This window comes from Pteropus medius, unplaced genomic scaffold (assembly GCF_902729225.1).
Source record: "Pteropus medius unplaced genomic scaffold, Ma_sr-lr_union100, whole genome shotgun sequence".
NCBI classification, from domain to species: Eukaryota; Metazoa; Chordata; class Mammalia; order Chiroptera; family Pteropodidae; genus Pteropus; species Pteropus medius.
Genome location: NW_024347791.1, coordinates 14449957 through 14468845, shown reverse-complemented (window position 1 = coordinate 14468845; position 18889 = coordinate 14449957). Strand labels below are relative to the sequence as shown.

At 34.0% G+C, this 18889-nt stretch overlaps 1 protein-coding gene across 1 annotated transcript in view; it reads right to left on the bottom strand.

Annotated features, from left to right (window-relative positions):
- The window catches only part of CALCR (calcitonin receptor), a 48045-nt gene extending 33201 nt beyond the window's left edge, over positions 1 to 14844 (bottom strand). The window contains exons 1-4 of the mRNA XM_039878284.1: positions 14785 to 14844; positions 8185 to 8341; positions 6382 to 6492; positions 2097 to 2209 (exon numbers count right to left, since the gene is read on the bottom strand). Of these exons, the coding sequence (XP_039734218.1) occupies positions 2097 to 2209; positions 6382 to 6492; positions 8185 to 8341; positions 14785 to 14835 (432 nt within the window). The 5' untranslated portion in view covers positions 14836 to 14844. The remainder of the gene's footprint in view (positions 1 to 2096; positions 2210 to 6381; positions 6493 to 8184; positions 8342 to 14784) is intronic.
- Between the last annotated feature and the right edge of the window lie 4045 nt (positions 14845 to 18889).

Below are 18889 nucleotides of genomic sequence, written 5' to 3'. Positions count from 1 at the left end.
AAAAAAAAAAAAAAAAAAAAAAAAGACCCAAGAGAAAGGAAAATATATGTCCATAAAATGTGTATAGCAGCATTATTTAGAATAACCAAACAGTGGAAACAATTTCGATGTCCATTAACTGGTGACTGTGGTTTTCTCGTAGAACAAAATACTATTCAGCCATAAAAAATAATGAAACACAGATACATTCTATAACATAAATAATGAAACACAGATACATTCTATAACAAACATTATGCTAAGTGAAAGAAGCCAGTTACAAAAGACTAGTTATAATATAATACTATTAATATGAAATGTCCAGTATAGGCAAATCTATAGAGACAGGAAGCAGATTAATGGTTACCTAGAGATTCATCTGTTACTATTTGCAGCAGATATAATGTTACATATATAAAATGCAAAATAATTTATAAACTACTAAAATTAATAAGTAAATTTTGCAAAGTTGTTAGACATAAAAATAAAAACAATTTTAATATATAAAGAAGTAGAAAATAAAATTTCAAATATGGCATTTAATGCAATTCACAATTGCATTAAAAAATCAAATGACTGAGAATAAATCTAAAGAAAGATGTCTGTGACTTCTACAAAAAAATCTATAAAATATTATTGAGAGATAATAAGATGAATAAATGGATATATTCTAGTTAATATTTGGAAAACATAAAGATCTCAAATTTCTTCAAATTGGTCTATACATTCAATGCAATTATTAGGTTTCTTTGCATGTGAAAACTGATTCTGAAATTTATATTTAAATACAAAGGACAAAATATAGCAAAGACGATTTTGAAGAAGAACACAGTGAGAAGGCCTACTCCATGCAGTATCATGATTTATTATAAAGCTACTGTAATCTAGCAGAGTAGTACTGGTTCAAGGAGAGACAAATAAAGCTTTGGGATAAAGAGTTCAGAACCTTGTAGTGACATGTATGGTCACTCGATACTACAGAGCAGTAGGCAAAGTCTTTTCAATGAATTGTGCCAGGTCAGCTAAATATCAATATGGAAAAAAATGACAATTGATGACTAACTCCAATTTTCAACAAACTGAAATGAATGTTCTAAAGTTGAACAGAAATCACACCAATTTGAAGAAATTTAATTACATATCACATATTTAAGGCTTTGGTGCCTTCAGTTTGTGCCTGTGACCAGGTATCCTCTAGTAAACTGGTCTCTAAGTTACCTGTTCATCTTTTTTGTTTTAGGTTGTTGTTTGTTTTGTCTTTAATAAAAAAAAAATTTTTTTTTAGACTTCTACAGCTTCTCATGTGTTTTTAGGTTCCAACTTAGTAATTATTTAACATACAGACATATTTTCAAAGAAAACAATAGGTTTCTTTTGTAGCCACCAGGGTTGCTTAGAGATACTTTGTGTAACTAAACACTAAACAACTGTTTCTCCCAGCTCTGTGGGGAGGGGGTACTGGTTGTGGGTTTAGTGATCTTTTCATATTTCTGATGCATATGCAGAAGAGAATAGGTATCTGGGTTTTTCCCATTGACTTAAATGTTTCTATGTAGAGATATTAAAAATATTTAATAGTCAATAAAGCAGACATACTAACAAATCAGAGTGGAATTCCACTGAATATACCTAAACAGTGACACTTGTATCGACAGGTCAATGAAAAGCCCTATTCTAAGGGTTTCTTTAAGGTCTGATAGTAAAACTATCATAGACCTCTCAGAGCAGAGTTGGGGGAAAATGTTAGCTTATGACTTATGAAAAAATCTGTATTTTGGAACTCTTCCAGGAGAAGAGAGATCTTAGGGAGGCCCTGGAAATGCTGCCTAGTGTCTGGCATCAAAGGGAATCCCATCATTCATTCCATGGACGCTATTTCCCTTGCCTGATTCCATATGCTCATGGAACTCTCATTGACACTGAGTGCCAATCAAGAAGTAAAATGTCATTTCCTCTAATGCCACTTCCTATAGTCCATAGGACTTACAGGTCATTATATGATTTCCTCCTATAATACAGATTACTTTCTTGGTAGCAGCTACTTTACAGTTATGCATTATTTCTGTGTATAAATAATAACATTCTCAGCAAACACCAAAGTTTGAAATAGAACCTACCTTCAGTTTCTCAGGAGTGAAAGCGTTGCACATACTATAGTTAGACCAGGTTTTATTGTACTCCGGATGTTTATACCAATCCCCATTTTCATCACAGTATCTTGTAGCCTTTTCTGTTAATAAAACACAACAGTTATTACATTAGTATTTCAAAATACTAAGAAGGAAAAATAATAAATTAAGGCTTAAAAACCATTCCAAAGTGTTAACCACTTTATAGAAGTTCAATGTAAATATCAGTCAATAAACACTATTGTGAATCTACTGGATTATACAGATGTTTTAGTTACACAAGATGTTTTAACATGCATTGCCTCATTTTATCTTTAGCAGAGCTGTGTAAAGCAGACATTGCTATCTCCATTTTACAAATAGATTGTAGAGAATGAGAGAAGTTACAGAGTTTGAAAAGTCAATAGTGGGTGAGTTAGGATTTAATCCCAGGTCCCTCAGATTCCAAAGTGTTACCTACACTGTACCTCATATTTTTTAACAGACATTAAACTTCTGATTTTAGAAATATGTGAAAGAGCAAGATCATACTTATCTTCATTTATACACAATATTTATTTATTAGATTGACCATATGAAACTGTAGGGTTTTTTTTGGGATTCAAATGGGTCAAATGCTGGCAATTTCATATGGTTAAATTTAATAGAACAAAAAGTCCAAAACTAAAGGGCATATCAAGAGCAATTGCAGAATAGCTCTTTGTGCCAGTCAAGTTACCTCTAATAGAATTTGTCAAATCGAGATGAATGAAGCGTCGTTTATTGGGAGGAGTCAGTAAAGATCTGAAGGATTTAGTTGGAGTTTTAGGAATGTAGTGCTGAGTGGGGAATAGGATTAAGCCCTTTCTCTTTTCACATCCCAGCTTTTCCAGAGAATTCCCAGAAGTGGCTAGCCTGAACTGGTTTGATTTATTTTTTAATTTAATTTAATTTTTAAATTAGATGTATTGGGGAGATATTGATTCATAAAATTGTATAGGTTTCAAGTGTATGATTCTATCATACATTATCTGTATGTTGCATTGTGTGTTCACTACCCAAAGTCACATCTCTTTCTGTCACCATGTATTTGACCCCCTTTACCCTTATCTACCTCCCCTGCAATCTCATTTCCATTATCTCTTGTCTTACTGGGGTAGAACTTAGGATCTCATCCTCGAAGAAAGCACAAAAAGCATCTCCCAAACCTTGTTTCAGGGATAGACTAATTTCTCTGTTCTAATCCAAATTCCAGAAACTTTCTTGACTAGATTTGCAATCCGACTGCTGTTTTCTCTCTTAACTGATGTCTTCACTTTCAGTCTATGGGCAATTAACCTCTTGTCATTCATGGTCAATGAGCAACAATAACCAGATGGGCTGGTTGACCCTGAAACGTGGTAGAAACTCTAACCAAACAACTCTTGAAAAAATCTTAAAGTCAAGATTGATTTTCCATAGTTCGTTAAGCACAAAATAAACACTGATTCCTCCTTTCAAAATGCTATTTCTAGTTCAGACCAGATAATTCAAGGAAGATCCTCCTTTGTCAAGCCCCTGGCATCCCCTTTCACTGGTTGGATGTTTTAACTCCTTCTGGGGAGCCACTCCCTAAAGGACACTGAAAGAAGAAGGAAGAAGATGAGCACTCTGAGGTGCGGAGGGATTACTGTGTTCTGTTATATCGCATCTTGTTAGAAGATGTATGGAGATCGAGGTGGAATGACCTGCTTGCCTGAGGCCTGGTCCCACAGCCGTCGGATTCACCACTGGGAGGCTCTTAAACACCCTCTGCAGGCTCAGGCTCACTCTGCTCTCGGGAGCAAATCTCACCCCTTAATAAGAACTTACATAGTGTGTCTATAGGTGGACCTACTTACTTTCACTATCTGAGTCTCCTTTATAACTAAGACTTACATTCCCTTTTCAGTGTCTTAATCCCAGATTTACTTCAATGGGACAGTTTTCTATCTGGTTTCTTGGAACAGAACTTTTCTGGCCCTAATACCTGCAGTTCCTAGAGCTGGGTGGCTACTACCTTTCACTTCTCTGGGAACCACCTTCTTCTGTGGCCTGTACTAGTCTCATCTGATACTATGTTCTGCCTCCCACTGGCACAACTACTTAGCAAACTGGTTGAGCTTCCCTGGTACTGGCCACTTTCTTAATTATTTAACATATTTTCTTCTTGGTTGCATATTTAATCACAAGCAGAACTTTCAACAATTTTGATGCCCGGCCTGTACTTCAAACTAATGAAATAGGAATGTTTGAGGTGGTAACATGCATCAGGATTTCTTAAAGTTCCCCAGCTTCTTAGCCAAACTGAGAATCACTCTTACTATTAGCACCTACCCAATCCCAATTCTCTACACCTGTGTATCTAATCTCTGGATTGAGACTGTTAGATAGCTTCAGATATCTCCTCATACATTCCTCTTTATTGCTCCTGACCACTAACCACTGAGCATCCTGGATGCCAGACCTCCAATGTATCTGGATATCTGAAAATTCTAAGATATATAACTTCAGCCCCTGGCTTCTCACTCCACTTTGTACCCGGTATTCTGAAACCTTTATCCTGCCTAACTTCAAACCACACCAGTGTGACTGGATTGAGGCTTGAGGGATAAACTTATCCTCCTTGAAAGTCCTAAAAGTACTTCAGTCTGACCAAGTTTGTTTGGAGATACATAAATACTGTTTCTTAAATGCTTTTCCAAGACTGTTGTTAGTACCTATTTATACAGAGATGTAAGAGATCAGGAGACTTGGGTTCACTTGTGATTTTGTGTCAAATGTTGTGTGAATATAAAATGAGATGCAGTAGTCCCCCATTATCCACAGGGGATTAGTTCCAAAACCCTTGGTGGATGCCTGAAACCATGAATAGTACTGAACCATGTATGTGTGTGTGTATACACACACACACACACACACACACACACACACACACATACACACACATACATATAATGTTTTATATATGTTTTTTCTATACATACTTACCTATGATAAAGTTTAACTAATAAATTAAGCACAATAAGAGAGATTAACAATACCAAATAATAAAAAAGAACAATTAAAACAGTATACTGTTATAAAAGTTTTGTGAATGTGGTCTCTCTCAAAATGTCTTAGACTGTACTCACATTTTCACTTAAAGGAAGCACTTTATGGCTTCTTTTTGGCATACTCAAATTGCCAGTATCACAACCTTTGCACTTTGGGGCCATTATTAAGTAAAATAAGGGTTGTTTGAACACAAGCACTGCAATACCAGGACAGTTGGCCTGATAACTGAGATAGCTACTAAATGACTTAAAGAGTGGGTAGGGTATACAGCAGGAATATACTGGACAAAGAGATCATTCACTTCCTGAGATCGATGGCACAAGATTACATCACACGACTGAGAATAGAACTATATAATTTAAAACTTATGAATTGTTTATTTCTGGAAAATTTCCTTTATTATTTTCAGACTATAGTTGACCATGGGTAACTGAAACCACAGAAAGCAAAACTGAGGATGAGGGGGTACTCCTGTAATATATATGAAAGTGTTTTGAAAAGTAAAAAAATGATATTTAATGAAAAGTATTCCTATGTTACTTTTATAACTAAAGTGGATTTGGTGTCACTATTTAATGTAACAGGCATTTGCTTACTGTTTGTGTTGCATAGGACACAGAATTGGGTGTTAGTGTGATCCATTTTAACAGTATTCGTTTTAGTTTCTGAGCATATTTTAATAATCTACTGTTAGAACAGAAATCTAGTGTCTGTAGTTACTACCTTCTAATTTATTTTCCCATACACATAATGGTTTTATATCATTTTCAAGATTATATAAAACTTCTGTTGTTCATATTATACCAGCCTAGTATTCACAAACCCTAGGTCAAGCATTTGCATAAGTCACCAAAATGTGACAACTGAAAGTTTCTAAAAAACACATTAAAAAATTGTTCATAGTTTCAGCAAAATTAATTTAAATGTTTATTAAGATTTAATATTAAATATTTAAAATATGTAAATTGTTAATTTTTATTCAAAATATAATAGAATTTCTGACCAATGTGCTAACTGACTGCTCATATTACCTAAGAAATAAGGACAACTTGTAATATTTGTACAACTGGGTAATATTTCATTTATGGAAATGCTTCAGAACATGCTAAAATATGTAGAGTATGGTTAGGTAGATATATTTTATATCTGATTTTCTTTTCCCGACCATGGAAATTCTAAAAGCTACGTACAAAATGTAAAATAAAAATAAATATTCTACCTGTTGGATCAAAGTCGGGAAAATAATCTGGGCAGTGCTGCTGGGTGACTACTCCAGCCGGTGTGTCATCCCAGCACAGCCATCCATCCCAGGTGCGGTTGCAGTATGGACCTGATGAGTTAGAAAGAAATGAACATTGCAGTTGTCAAAAACTGCAGAATCCTCAGCAGGATTTAATAGTGTATACACAGTTATCTTGGGGCTCTCCCCTTGGATATTGAAATATTAAAAGCAATTGTAAGAGCAGCAGCAACAAAATAAAGGTATTAACTTTACCAACTACTAATGAAATTTACATTTTTGTAGGGATTTCTCCATTTGTTCCTCATAGACACATGTCTTCGGTATGACATCTTTTCTTCAAAATATTTCCTTTAAAATATCTCTAGAAATGCTTGTTACAAGAGAACTCTTGTGAAAGTATACACAATCTCACTCTTGGCTTACCTTGAAAAAAAACTATATGGCTTTGGAACATATGTATCCTATCAAACACTACCTTCAAAGGGGTTGCCTTGGGTGGTTCTAGTCTTAATCCAAGGGTGATGCAATGGTTCAAAATTCTTACTAAAAATGCATTTGTAGCCAGTTGGATCACACATATAGTCTTATTATTTTAGAATCACACTTTATTACTGGCTAAAACAATCCTCAGTTTGGTCATTTTATGTATTCATCAACGTTGGCTCCAAGTGGTTTTCTACTGCTTTCAAAAATTAAATCTACCCTCAAAAATAAAGTTTTAAATAATGATCAATAGAACAAAAGTTCAACCTCCCAAGATAACTAAGACTGAAGTGAAGGTTATTGCACTCACTTGGTCTCTGAAAAGATCAGTTTTGTGTTTCTACTGTTTCATCTGCTTCAAAGAAATGGTTTCTTTTTTTGGGGTGATGGGGGGAACAAGTTGCATCTAATGCCTCTCTAGTTTCTTAAAAACACTGAAACTACTGCAGACAGAAAAATAACATGCATCTTTTTTATTGACTTGATTTTTTGTTTAAAGAAAAATGCCAAAAATTAAAACTATTTGAAGGCAAACCATATGTAGTAATAGAGTATATTTAACCAATTTTCTCTCTTCCAAGAGTTGTTGTCTTAGAAGATACAAAGGTATATAAGATATCGTTGGACCTTTTCAACTGGTTTAGAAGATGGGGAGAGAATTTAAATGGACGTAGCAAAGCTTGGCCATCTTCTCTTTTGTTTTCCTCTGGGGCCTTTATGGCTAATAGAATATGTTTGGCCCTGAGAATATTTGGGCAATCACACAGAACTTTCTAAAGAAGGGGATAGATAAACAGTGTCTTCCTAGGAGATATCTTTTTCTAATTTCTCTGGGAACTGGATGTAGAAAAGGAGAAGGAATAACATGAGTTGTCAACCAAGCGACAGCTAAGGAAACATACTGCCTAATCAACCCAAACAAGACAGGATTTTGACAGAGTCCACCTCAGGCAAATTCTCTGCCCACCATTTTCTAATTTCCTTTCTATTGTTTTCCTATTCCACTCCCTCACTTAGTCCTGTATTGGTCCTGCTTGCCAAGTGTGAATACCGAGTGAGTTATTGCAGTAATTTTGTCATAAGTGCAGAAGTTGGTCAGAAAGTCTTTGGATGAACTTGAACAAAGAAACTATGCATGTCTGTTGCAGGAAATACACAAACATACCATGGTATGAAAACCACTGTTAAAACTCCTGGTGTATTAAATTAAAACTAGTCAACACATATTTACCCATGGAAGAAAATAAACCTTCAATGATGTCTGAAACACATGTTTATATACATCCTTCTTTTTACCTTCTCCTTGGAATGGGGGTAACTGTTGCATTCGGCGGTAGCATTTGTTCTCTGCATCCATCATTTTCCTTCGTCCTATGACGTACAGGAATGGCTCGGACTCTAGTGCTGGAGAATAGGTGTTATTTGAAGAGGTAGGAAGAACCGGGGTTGGGTGCTGTATTAGAAACAAACAAACAAAAAATCAGTTAGTTATCAAGAGTAGGGATGGGTGTATACGTAAGTAAATGAAGCAATAAAAAATTTGAAAACATTTATTTTTCCTTCTATAAACAATAATTATGCATGGTCTCCATGTAGAATATCTTTGCTTTGTAACTAATAAGTATTTATATTTCATCTACAAATTCTACCTACAAATTTCATACTTGCATTTATTCTATTCACTACTGAAAATGTATAGCACCCATACAAATTCACGTACCTCTTTATCATATAAGATTGTTTTAATTTTATTATCACTGTAAAATTTAGACAAGTCATATAACCTGATTTCCAAAAAATAGTAATATTAAATCAACTTTACCTTCTTTGGAACTCCTAAAAATCATGAATCATATTATTAAAAATAGATACATTAGTGCACTAAGTAAGCCTTTTAAATTGGATTTCTTTGGCTAATTTCTTTGTGCTTAGATTGTTCACACTGCCCCAAATTTACCCCATTTATTCCATAAAACAAACAAATCTGTTCTTCTAAGAGATTCTGCCTTGGATAATTGGCCTTAATCTCTTTAATTGGTTTCATTAGCAAATGACCTATACAGGGTAATTTGTTTTCATTGGCAAAAATCAATGTAAATCTTGAATATTTCTCTTACATCTTTTGAATTTTTGATTCGGCTGACATTAGTTCTGTCAGTCTCGATTAATCCTCATCACCATCATAGGTCCTGTTTATCAAAGTTGTGTGTGCGTATGTCTAAAAGGATCATTGTCTAATATATCATCTTAATTTCTGTTATATAGATGCCAATTTCTTTTGTGGCTATGATGTTTTAGTGGTGCTTGAATCTGTGATTTTTTAATATCCATGTTCTGCATAGAGACTTTTGGAGAAGGCTTGCAAACTTCAGGCTGCACTGACTTTTCTTCTTCTGAAGTTCGGAATACCCCTTATTCTCTCTATCACACCTGTTGAAATACACTTTTATTTGTCTTTATTCTGTCTAAATTATTCTAACATTGAATTTTTTCCATCTATATTGATGAAATAATAGTGTTATATACTTTTCTCTTTTCCCAACAGTCTCTTATTAAGTTAATTGATATAACCCACGCTATTCATGGTAGAGCCTTACTTTTCTCCAGTCTATGTCATTGTGTAGATAGGGGCATCCTGTCCTAGGAGACAGCATATCACTAAATGCTGAATAGTACAGCGCATAACACGATAAAAATTCAGAGTAGAGAGAGAAGATGTTGCAAGAATAGTCAGGGACTTCTGTCGAGACAAGGTAGAATTTGAATTGAACCTTGAGTATATGTAGTATATGCATGTGTAGAGGAGAGGGAAGCACTTCTGGATGGAGGGAAAGGAACACATATAAGTCCAGAGGTAGGAGATGACATGTGTGAGATATTAAAAGGAAACCATCTGCCTGGAGGGGAGCATATTTGAGGGTTAGTAATAGAGTAAAGGAAAGTCAGATAATACAGAGCCCTGCAAAAACAAAGTGTTGAGACAGACATGAAAAGTTCAATAAATTTTGGCTAATATTATTAAACATGATAAGGTTGTAATGAGAGAGTGTTAGTAAAATTCATGTGGTAGGCATCAGATATCCATTGATTAGTTGAGGAGAACAGCCAGGAAGCTGAATGTATGGACTAGATCATCTCAAGGCAGAACAAGAAAGAGCAACTCTCAGCATTTTATCAAATAATAAGAATGTGAAGGCATATTTGAATAAGGAATGGAGAATAGTAATAGTCATATAGCCCAGAGATTTTAGCCTATATAACTGGGAAAAAATGGTAGAGCCTTGAGAAAGGGGAGATGTTGAAAAAGAAAAATCTTACTACAGGAAGAAGGTAAGTTCTCTTTTGGACGTGTTTTGGAGGTGCCAGCAAGCCATTTGAGTAGAAATCACTTGCAAACAGAAGAGGATAAGTAATTATTACCATTATAACATTGGTATTATAACTCTAGATGAATACTTATTATGAATATAGTTGACACTACTGTTTAAATATTAAGATTATTTCTAATTTTAATTCCTCTTGAATTTGACAGAAGAAACAGAAATTAATGAGCCAACAAAAACGATTTAAAATGTACGAATTCTTTTTCAGAGTAGCTGAACACCATTCAGTTGTCTTATAACCCTTTTCCTTCTGGTTTTAAGATTAATCAGCAAATCATTGAATTTGATGAGCCAAGCACTGCGCTAGATGCTGAAGATACGGTGCTGAATAAAAGAAGCATAGACCCTGCCCTCGTAGATCTTTCAGTTTAGCAAGAAGATCACTATAAAATATCGCTGAAAATTCTGAAAAGTAAAGAATTATCAGTAGTTAAATGCTCAGATATTCCATCAAGGATTGGAATATGATTTGGGAGTAAAAAAAATTATTTCAAAGAGATTTCATGTTAAGTCTTCATTTTGGATTTTATTAGCCTAACATTTGTATGAGTGTGTGTGTGTGCACATTTATGTGTGTATGTATTAGCAATTCAACGCAAAATCATGAAATCATGATTTTATTTGGTGAATTGTGGTACCCTCGTAATAGAAAGATATTAATGATTGGTTCAACTTATGTATCTATTTTAGATTCCTTGTGGCTCTATTCTTAGAATCTTTTGTTGACTTGAGAATTGTCATTTGATATATTATTTATTTCTGGGCCATTTTCTCACCATCTTCAAATCAGATTAGAAGAGGAAATATGTCATATCTAAATCTTTTCTGTCACTTATTTTAGATATTTTAGATACTAGGGACTATTTTGCTTTATTCCTTCCAGAAGTAACATTCTGAATTCTATCTTTAAGTGGACTGGATAACCAATTAAAAAATGTTCCTGCACTAGTTGGAAATTCATGGAAGTCATGGGGAGGCAGTATGTGCAAATATATCAAGTGGAAAATACTATACTTGTACTTTCAATTACAGCATTATTCAGATTAATGCAGTTTTAACACCAGTGAAGATGGAACCATCTGAAAGAGTAGTTGTAGTTTATTCAGAAGACAGTAGTGCCAATCTTATCATTCTTGCAATATTGAAACAATCTCCAGTGAACTTTGTTTGGAGCCGGTTCAGTAGAGATTGTTTCAGCACTGAAGGAATGAGGAATCAGAACTTCGTTGTTAGATGAGCCATAATAATCTGAGTCCGCTTCTGGCCTGGCTCTTGTTTGAGTATTGACGATGAAATTTTTCCAGTGGTCGCTGAATGGTTCAGTGACTTTCTTTTGAAAATAGCATACACATTGAGGCATTCTGTTATATATAAATATATAACAGATATGATGATATAGACATATATAAAATTATTTATATATAAATATGTATAAAATATGATTTTATGCTCATATGAAGATAGAAATGAGACATTAAGAGTATATAGCACCTCTGAATAAAGATTAGTGTTCAATGTTTTGCATACAAGCCATCTCACATGAACCTTCCAAAACAAACAAAAAAACCCCAACCTCTTAATTGTTGTCCTATGCAGCAGTTTAGCTGCCGTATATGTGATGTCACTCCTAAGGGTTCAAGTAAATGGCGCCACACATACGACCACCAAGCTGCCACTGACAGCTGTAGTCCGCAGCCGAAACACCGCTGGTTCTTTCAGGTAATAAATACTCTGACTGCCTCCTACGTGCCAGGAAATGTTCTAGGTTCTGGAGATTCAGCAGTGGACAAAAATGGCAAGACCCCTGCCCCCAGGGAGCTTACAGTCTAGGAGGTCTCGTCCACGCTAGTCATGGAGTCCAGAGGAAAGCAATCTGATGGGAATGGTAATGCACTCAAGCAATTTCTACTTTGATGGAAGATAATCAGCCTACTTTTGTGTTATGGGTGGCTTCTATAAGGACAGAGACAGAACAATTATAGAGCTGTTCTGTGTAGAGAAAATGATCCCTCTCTGCAATGGTCTAAACCTACTGAATTGGGACCCATGCGATGGTGCTGAAAGGAGAGAGTCCTATTGTCTGCCACAGGCAGAACTGCTCTAAGGGGAATATGAACCCGGAATCCACAACTAAAACCAACAGGATTTCCATGTCGCTGTCCTTAATAACGACCATGTATATGTTACAATTATTAGTAGTTTTCAGTTACTTATGTTTTTCAAAATAATGAAGGATAAAATAGAACTTTGTAAAGTGTTAATCCTCGTTCTTCCATATGGGATTAGATGCCTGGTTAATATCCTGTTTACTTTCTACTTAAGCAGTTGATAAAGGACGAAATTGCTGCTTGTATAATGAATTCAAAGCAAATGGGAATGCAGCATAGTAGACGGGATGCTTCTCAGAAGAACCGAGGTTTTCTATGTCTTCATCATTGGTCTTGTCATTGCTATCATCATCATTACTGGCATTTTCTGAGTGCTCACTATGTGTGCTAAGCATCGTTTTAAGCCTATTGCTTTACTGCAAATAAGAGATAGGAAGTGAGTGGGTGTTTTTGATTTAATATAGATGAGGCTAATGGAATATGGTAACCCAATCTGCTACTTTAAAGTCCTTTTGGAAATCAGGTTGTTAGAATTCAATAAATACATTGGTAATGCTTTATCACAATAATGTATCTAAAAAGTGACATTTTGGAATAATTAAAATCAATGTCATTTTGTTAAAAAATTTACTTTCCTCTGAGGAATATTAATGTGGAACATATGAGTGTTGTAGAAGAAGATGGATGGATTAAAAATGTTTTATGGACACATTCTCTAAATCAAATATATAATCCAAAATCAGACAGAGAAGCAAATTTCTGTATGTCACAGCAAAGGGAGCATGAAACCATTTAAGTGTCCTGTGCAGTTATGTTTGCTAGTAAACAGATACCCACAAACCTGAAAACATTTCTGTCCATGGTTCATGCAAATATATGAAATTCTTTCAATCTTCGAATTTTAAAATATATCAGGTAAAAATTTTGAATAAAAGTGACCTACTTTAGTTTTTTAACACACCAAAAATTACCTGTAGCCTTTGTAATAGAAAAGGTGAATAGATAATACTTAAACTATCTTGTTATTATATGTCAGTTACTTTAGTTTTCCTTCTATCAGTGTCTAATATAATTATATGCTTTATGAAATGAAATTATGTAGACATATTCACATATAGTTGATCACATAGGATTTCACTTGACCCATGAAAAATAACAATATCAATTTATGAATAGAATATACCAATATTTCTCTATCTATGGAATAGTATGTAAGACTTGGGCATTTACAGTCAAAATAAAATATTCTAATAGTTTCTGCTATTTCTCATTTAAATGTTTTTATTATATTTCAAATGGCATATAGCTACCTGCATTTCCAAATACTGGGTTACTTTTAGCAAATTATATTGTACTTTATCTAAAGATTAAGATAATATGATAATCTTACATAATAAAATAAACTATTCTCATTATCCAAATAGATGCAAAAGGGTTACATTAACAATTATTTCCACAAACCATTTATTTGATGTATAACATTACAAAATAAAACTTCCTTTTAAAAATTAACATTAGTGGAATATTAGTAATATTTTTTCTTAAAAAATGTAAAGTTTATGTAAACTTATAAGCCTGTGACACATTAATGAACAATGAAAATCCTGAAAGCCTGGGCAAGCTTTGTTTGGGTGAGTATAACAATATCAGATACTAAGTGATCTTTACTGCCAGCTGTCACTCATTGGCCAATGTTGTTCTGGTGTAGAGAGCATAAGGTTCAAGACAACTCCAAATTTATGTAAAATTTACTCATCTCCTTTTCATGTGCTATAAAAGTGATTTGATGGTGGGTTAACAAACCTGACACAAATAAATAGGCATTGGCAGGGTCTTCTAAGGCAATTATAGTTCTAAGTACTTGCTAAATCATTTAGGAATAAACCAATATAAAATTATGTAAAGTTGAAATGATTTAAAAGACTGAAGAGTTATGGAATGACGATAGTATGTTAACACTTAAAATTCTTAGTTTTTGATAAGAAATAAATTTGAAAAATCAATAGACTGAAAGAGTTCAGATATTTTAAAAAAGATAGCATCCCAGAAACTATGACTCAAATCTATGTGTCTTACATGAAAAACATTTATCCGAACACATTATTAAACTTCAGTGTTAATTTCCAAGATAATGAAAAAATGTCTTGAACTAATGCTAAATTTTTGTAAAAATACAAAGCTCACATTTCTGGGTAACACTAACACTAATCTAAATCAGTATAAGTTCAGAGGGGAGATTTATTAACAAAATATTAAGAAAATAATAGTTTTGAGAAACTTAGTTTTGGTTTCTGGAGAACAATGTGTTCTACCCTTGCTAATGCCCGTTCACTCATACTCAAAACATTCCTTCCTATTTCACCATTCTTGATTAACATAGCTTAGAATAATTTTGTTTTACTTACATTTAGAAAGATGAACAGTACGAAGCACCAGCGAGTAAGGGTGAACTTCATTTTTGTTTTTGCATACGATTTTTTAATTCCTAGAAAATATAAAAATAACAAAGACATTTAAATTAATATAGCTTTAATATTGACTATAGTCTTCCTTTTTTCTTGTCTATTTGACTTGAAGAGGATTAACATCCCAAGACATCCTAAATAAAATCCATATAAGTAAGAACATTATGTTTGTAGCTACATATTCCATTGCCCTTCCTTTCATCCAGGAGAGATTGTTGTCTGGTTGTTTTCTGAAGTCCTCTTATTGAGATATTCTGGAGCCACCTTTACACATCAAGAACAAAATAAAAACTTCAGAGAAATCAAGAGCAATCAATGCGGGCTTCGATCAACATGTGGCATCAATAGAACTGCTAAAATTAACAATAGAGACACCCACAAAGAAGTCGCCTCATTGGGTATAAACAAATAAAAGGTGTGGTTTGTAAAGGATTAATAGTCATGTCTTCTAGGTAATCAAAAGGCCAACTTTTATTTAAGGAGTCTTATTTTTCTTTCCTACAAATTTTTCAAGCTTCCAGTTGCTATTAGAATAAATTTCTTTCATGGCAAGGATTGAGTATGTCACATAACAGGTTATCATTTTCACTCAAGACTACAGTAGTGAGAAACAGACTGCTTTGTCACAAGTATCAACAGTTTTTCATGACTCTGCAGATAATTTTAGATAAGGAAAGATAATAAAAGGGCAAAAATTAAAAAATATATATATTTCTTTTCATCAGTGAGATCTGTGTGAAAACTATATTTCAGCTAGGGGTGAGTAGTTATGATAGTATCTAACACTGTATCAAAAACACTAGTTTAACTTTAACTCTTTATTCTCCAAACCTGTTTGAGCATGAAAAGAAAATTTATGATAACAATTATTAACTCAATTGCAGAATATACTTTGGAAAGTACTCTTTTGGGTCAATGGCAATTTCTAACCCACCATAGCCAGTTAAGTCTGCAAGTCATGAGAGAGAACCGGTCTTTAACTTAAAATTTTTGTTTCTTCTTCTCCATGGAGAAAAAGTAGAATTTCTGAGGTTTTAAATATTCCCTAGCCTTGGTACAAAGCCCAAAGTTATTAAAGGCATCTCAGAGACAATTGCTCCTTTGGAGCATTATTTGTTAAGAGCCTCTCTAATGCCCTGGCTGTGAAAATGGGGAGTAGGATGAGGGGTGTGGGCAAAGAGTAGGAAAGAGAAGAGGTGGGCATTGCTTATCTAAAAGCAGCTATGGGCTTTTGTCACCCAAGATCTAAAATCTGTTTCAAATTTGAAATTTGGTATTTCTTTTGAAGACAAAGCTACTTAATATGTTTGCAGATGTAGTTCGAGCGAGCAGGAAGTGAATTTTGTGAAACCACAGGATAGGCTAGGGCCTTAACACGGGCTTCTGTTTGGATAACCCTTGATTATATAACCTATTTAGAAAATCATTCTTCATTACTACAGTAACTAATATGCCAAGGCATAATGTTGTCATAAACCCAATTTACGTTGCCACATGAAGCAAAACAGAGTGCCTCATCATGAGTTTAAAATGCCCATCTAGATACAAACTTCAAGTCTAGTTGGTAAAACCTGGCACCCTCTGAATCAGGGAGCTGCTTTCGGTAAGCAGGTTGGCATGCCATGTGAAAGGAAGAATCTAGATGAGAAGTGAAACAGAATAAAACTGATGTCATATTGAAAAGAATAAGACTTTTTATTTGACTCACATCAATAACCTGATATAGTAAGTGCTCAATAAACATTTATTGAGTGAATCAGATAGATTGCCTCTATGCAGCTGGCAACATTAATAAATGGAGAGATCTTGGAGAAATGATTCAGAATCATGTGCAGTTCAAAATTATGCCATTACTCAAATGGATATTATTAATAGATAATTTGGCTAGTTGAAACTAATTTAAAGAAAGGGATTTGTAACCTCACAGATTCTTTCTAGTACTAGATCTCTAGTAGCATCCATGATAGGGAAAGGAGAGATAAAAATTGTTGGTTCAAATCAATTTAATGAAAAATACATCACGTATTTATTACATGCGTTTTAAAACCATTTCAAGATAAAGTTTAACTTCAATATGGGAGACATTGGGAGAAAAATAATTCAGTCTGAAAGGTCAACATGAGCAAAGATGAGGATGTGGGAATCCTTGCATGGATTGAAGAAATTCTAAGTGGGCTGATTTCAAAGTCCATGTTCTTAGTCAGTTCATATATACTGCCATATAACAAATAAAAAATAAACTCAGTTTTGAACAAATGGGATTTGAATTGTCAACAGGGTCTTCTACTTGGAAACCTAAAATTCACCTGATTGTAATTAGCATGTTCACAAGTTCTTTATAAGCACTTCTCTTGATATCAGCTACAGTGAATATGGAAAAAGGAGTCAGTACAGAAAAAAAAATACTGGGTTAAGGAATAAGAGATCCACATTCTACTCATAGAACAACTTCAAACTCACTATGTGACTTTTACGTAAGTTACTGCATTTTTCTGCACATCAATTTCATTATCTATAAAATTAGGTTGCTGGACCATAATTAAAGGTTCTTTGTACTCCAACCTTAGTTCTAATTGAGCTGCAATAAAATACAAAAAAAAATATATTTTTCAGAGAGAGACAACACAGCGAGTAGATAGTTAGTCTATTTGACCCTCCAACAGAAAATAAACAAAACCAGCATTTTCTGCATTGTATTCTCTAAAATATGATCTCTATGACCACTCATTTAAAACAGAAAAGAAACTAGTTCACTGGGACAAAGTTTGAGAAATGTGGATTACCATGTGCTCTTTTCTAGAAAAATTTTATCTTAGAATAATTGATAAGATATTAAAGGTTCTGAGAAGTCCTGCAACAATGGACCTTTTAAATAAATTCATTTAAATTAGCTGGTTTTACTAGTTATATTTAACAGTAATAATGTGCAACAACACTCAAGGAATAGACTGGCAAGATTGGCTAATAGTTGACTCCCATTGATTTCAGTGAATGAAAAGCATGTTGCTTTCTTTTTATTAGCAGAAAAGGCTGTAGTTATAGGTAAGAGTTACAGACTTAGCATTTCTTTATTATACTGGAATATAAATTGCAAGACTTTACCACAACTTTTTTGGATTATTGCAACTCTGATGAATAGATGATTGAGTTAAATATGTTGGTGCTTTGTTTTGAAAGTCCTCTTTCACAAATACTGATATGTGAAAAATGTCCTTCTCTCTTACTCAGGAGACTTCCTGAGAGGCGTTGTAGTGGCTGATAAAGCTATAAACCCTTTTGAGTCAATCTTTAAAATATTTATGTAGATTAATATCATACATACATTGAATCATTCTATAAATACCAAACTGAAATTTAAAATCGTGGGTTTATGATTTAGTCCTTATGTATACATTATTATGTCCTTATAAATACACCACTGAAAAAAATCCTCTTTCAGAAAAAAGTCATGTCTGATTTTATTAGATGATGGAATTGAAAGGGACTCTAGAATTCAAATTTTTCAAACTTCTCACTGTATATAGATAGTTAATGAAAATCTACTGAAGTAATTTTCCTCAAATCAGTTAGAAAATTAGTAGAAGAGCTCTGGATACACCTCTATCATAGATTCTCAAACTAGCGTATATTCTAAATTACTAACCTACCTCTTATCAAAGGATTTTCCTGGCTGGCTTCACTCTTCTGCAATTGAAGCCTCTAAGACCCAGTCTGGTTAGGATAGAATTAACCCATGACCACAGTTGCAACTCTAGTCCAGTTTGATTTTTCTTAATCAATTTCATGAATTCTGTTTGGTTCTGATTTCAAAGATATCTTAAGGTAGAAGGTGTCTAGACCTGGGCTAAATAAAGACATGACTCACGTGTGGTATTATTCAAAATATTTAACCATCATTGATACTTAAACATCCACCAATTAGAACAATTGCTGGTTGTTAACCACTGGCACTGTCATGCCAGTGCTCACTAGCTGTAAACCAGCCTTAGAGTTTTCCTCTTGCCTCCGCTCTCCCATAACCATGCTGTTCATTGTGTATGTATCT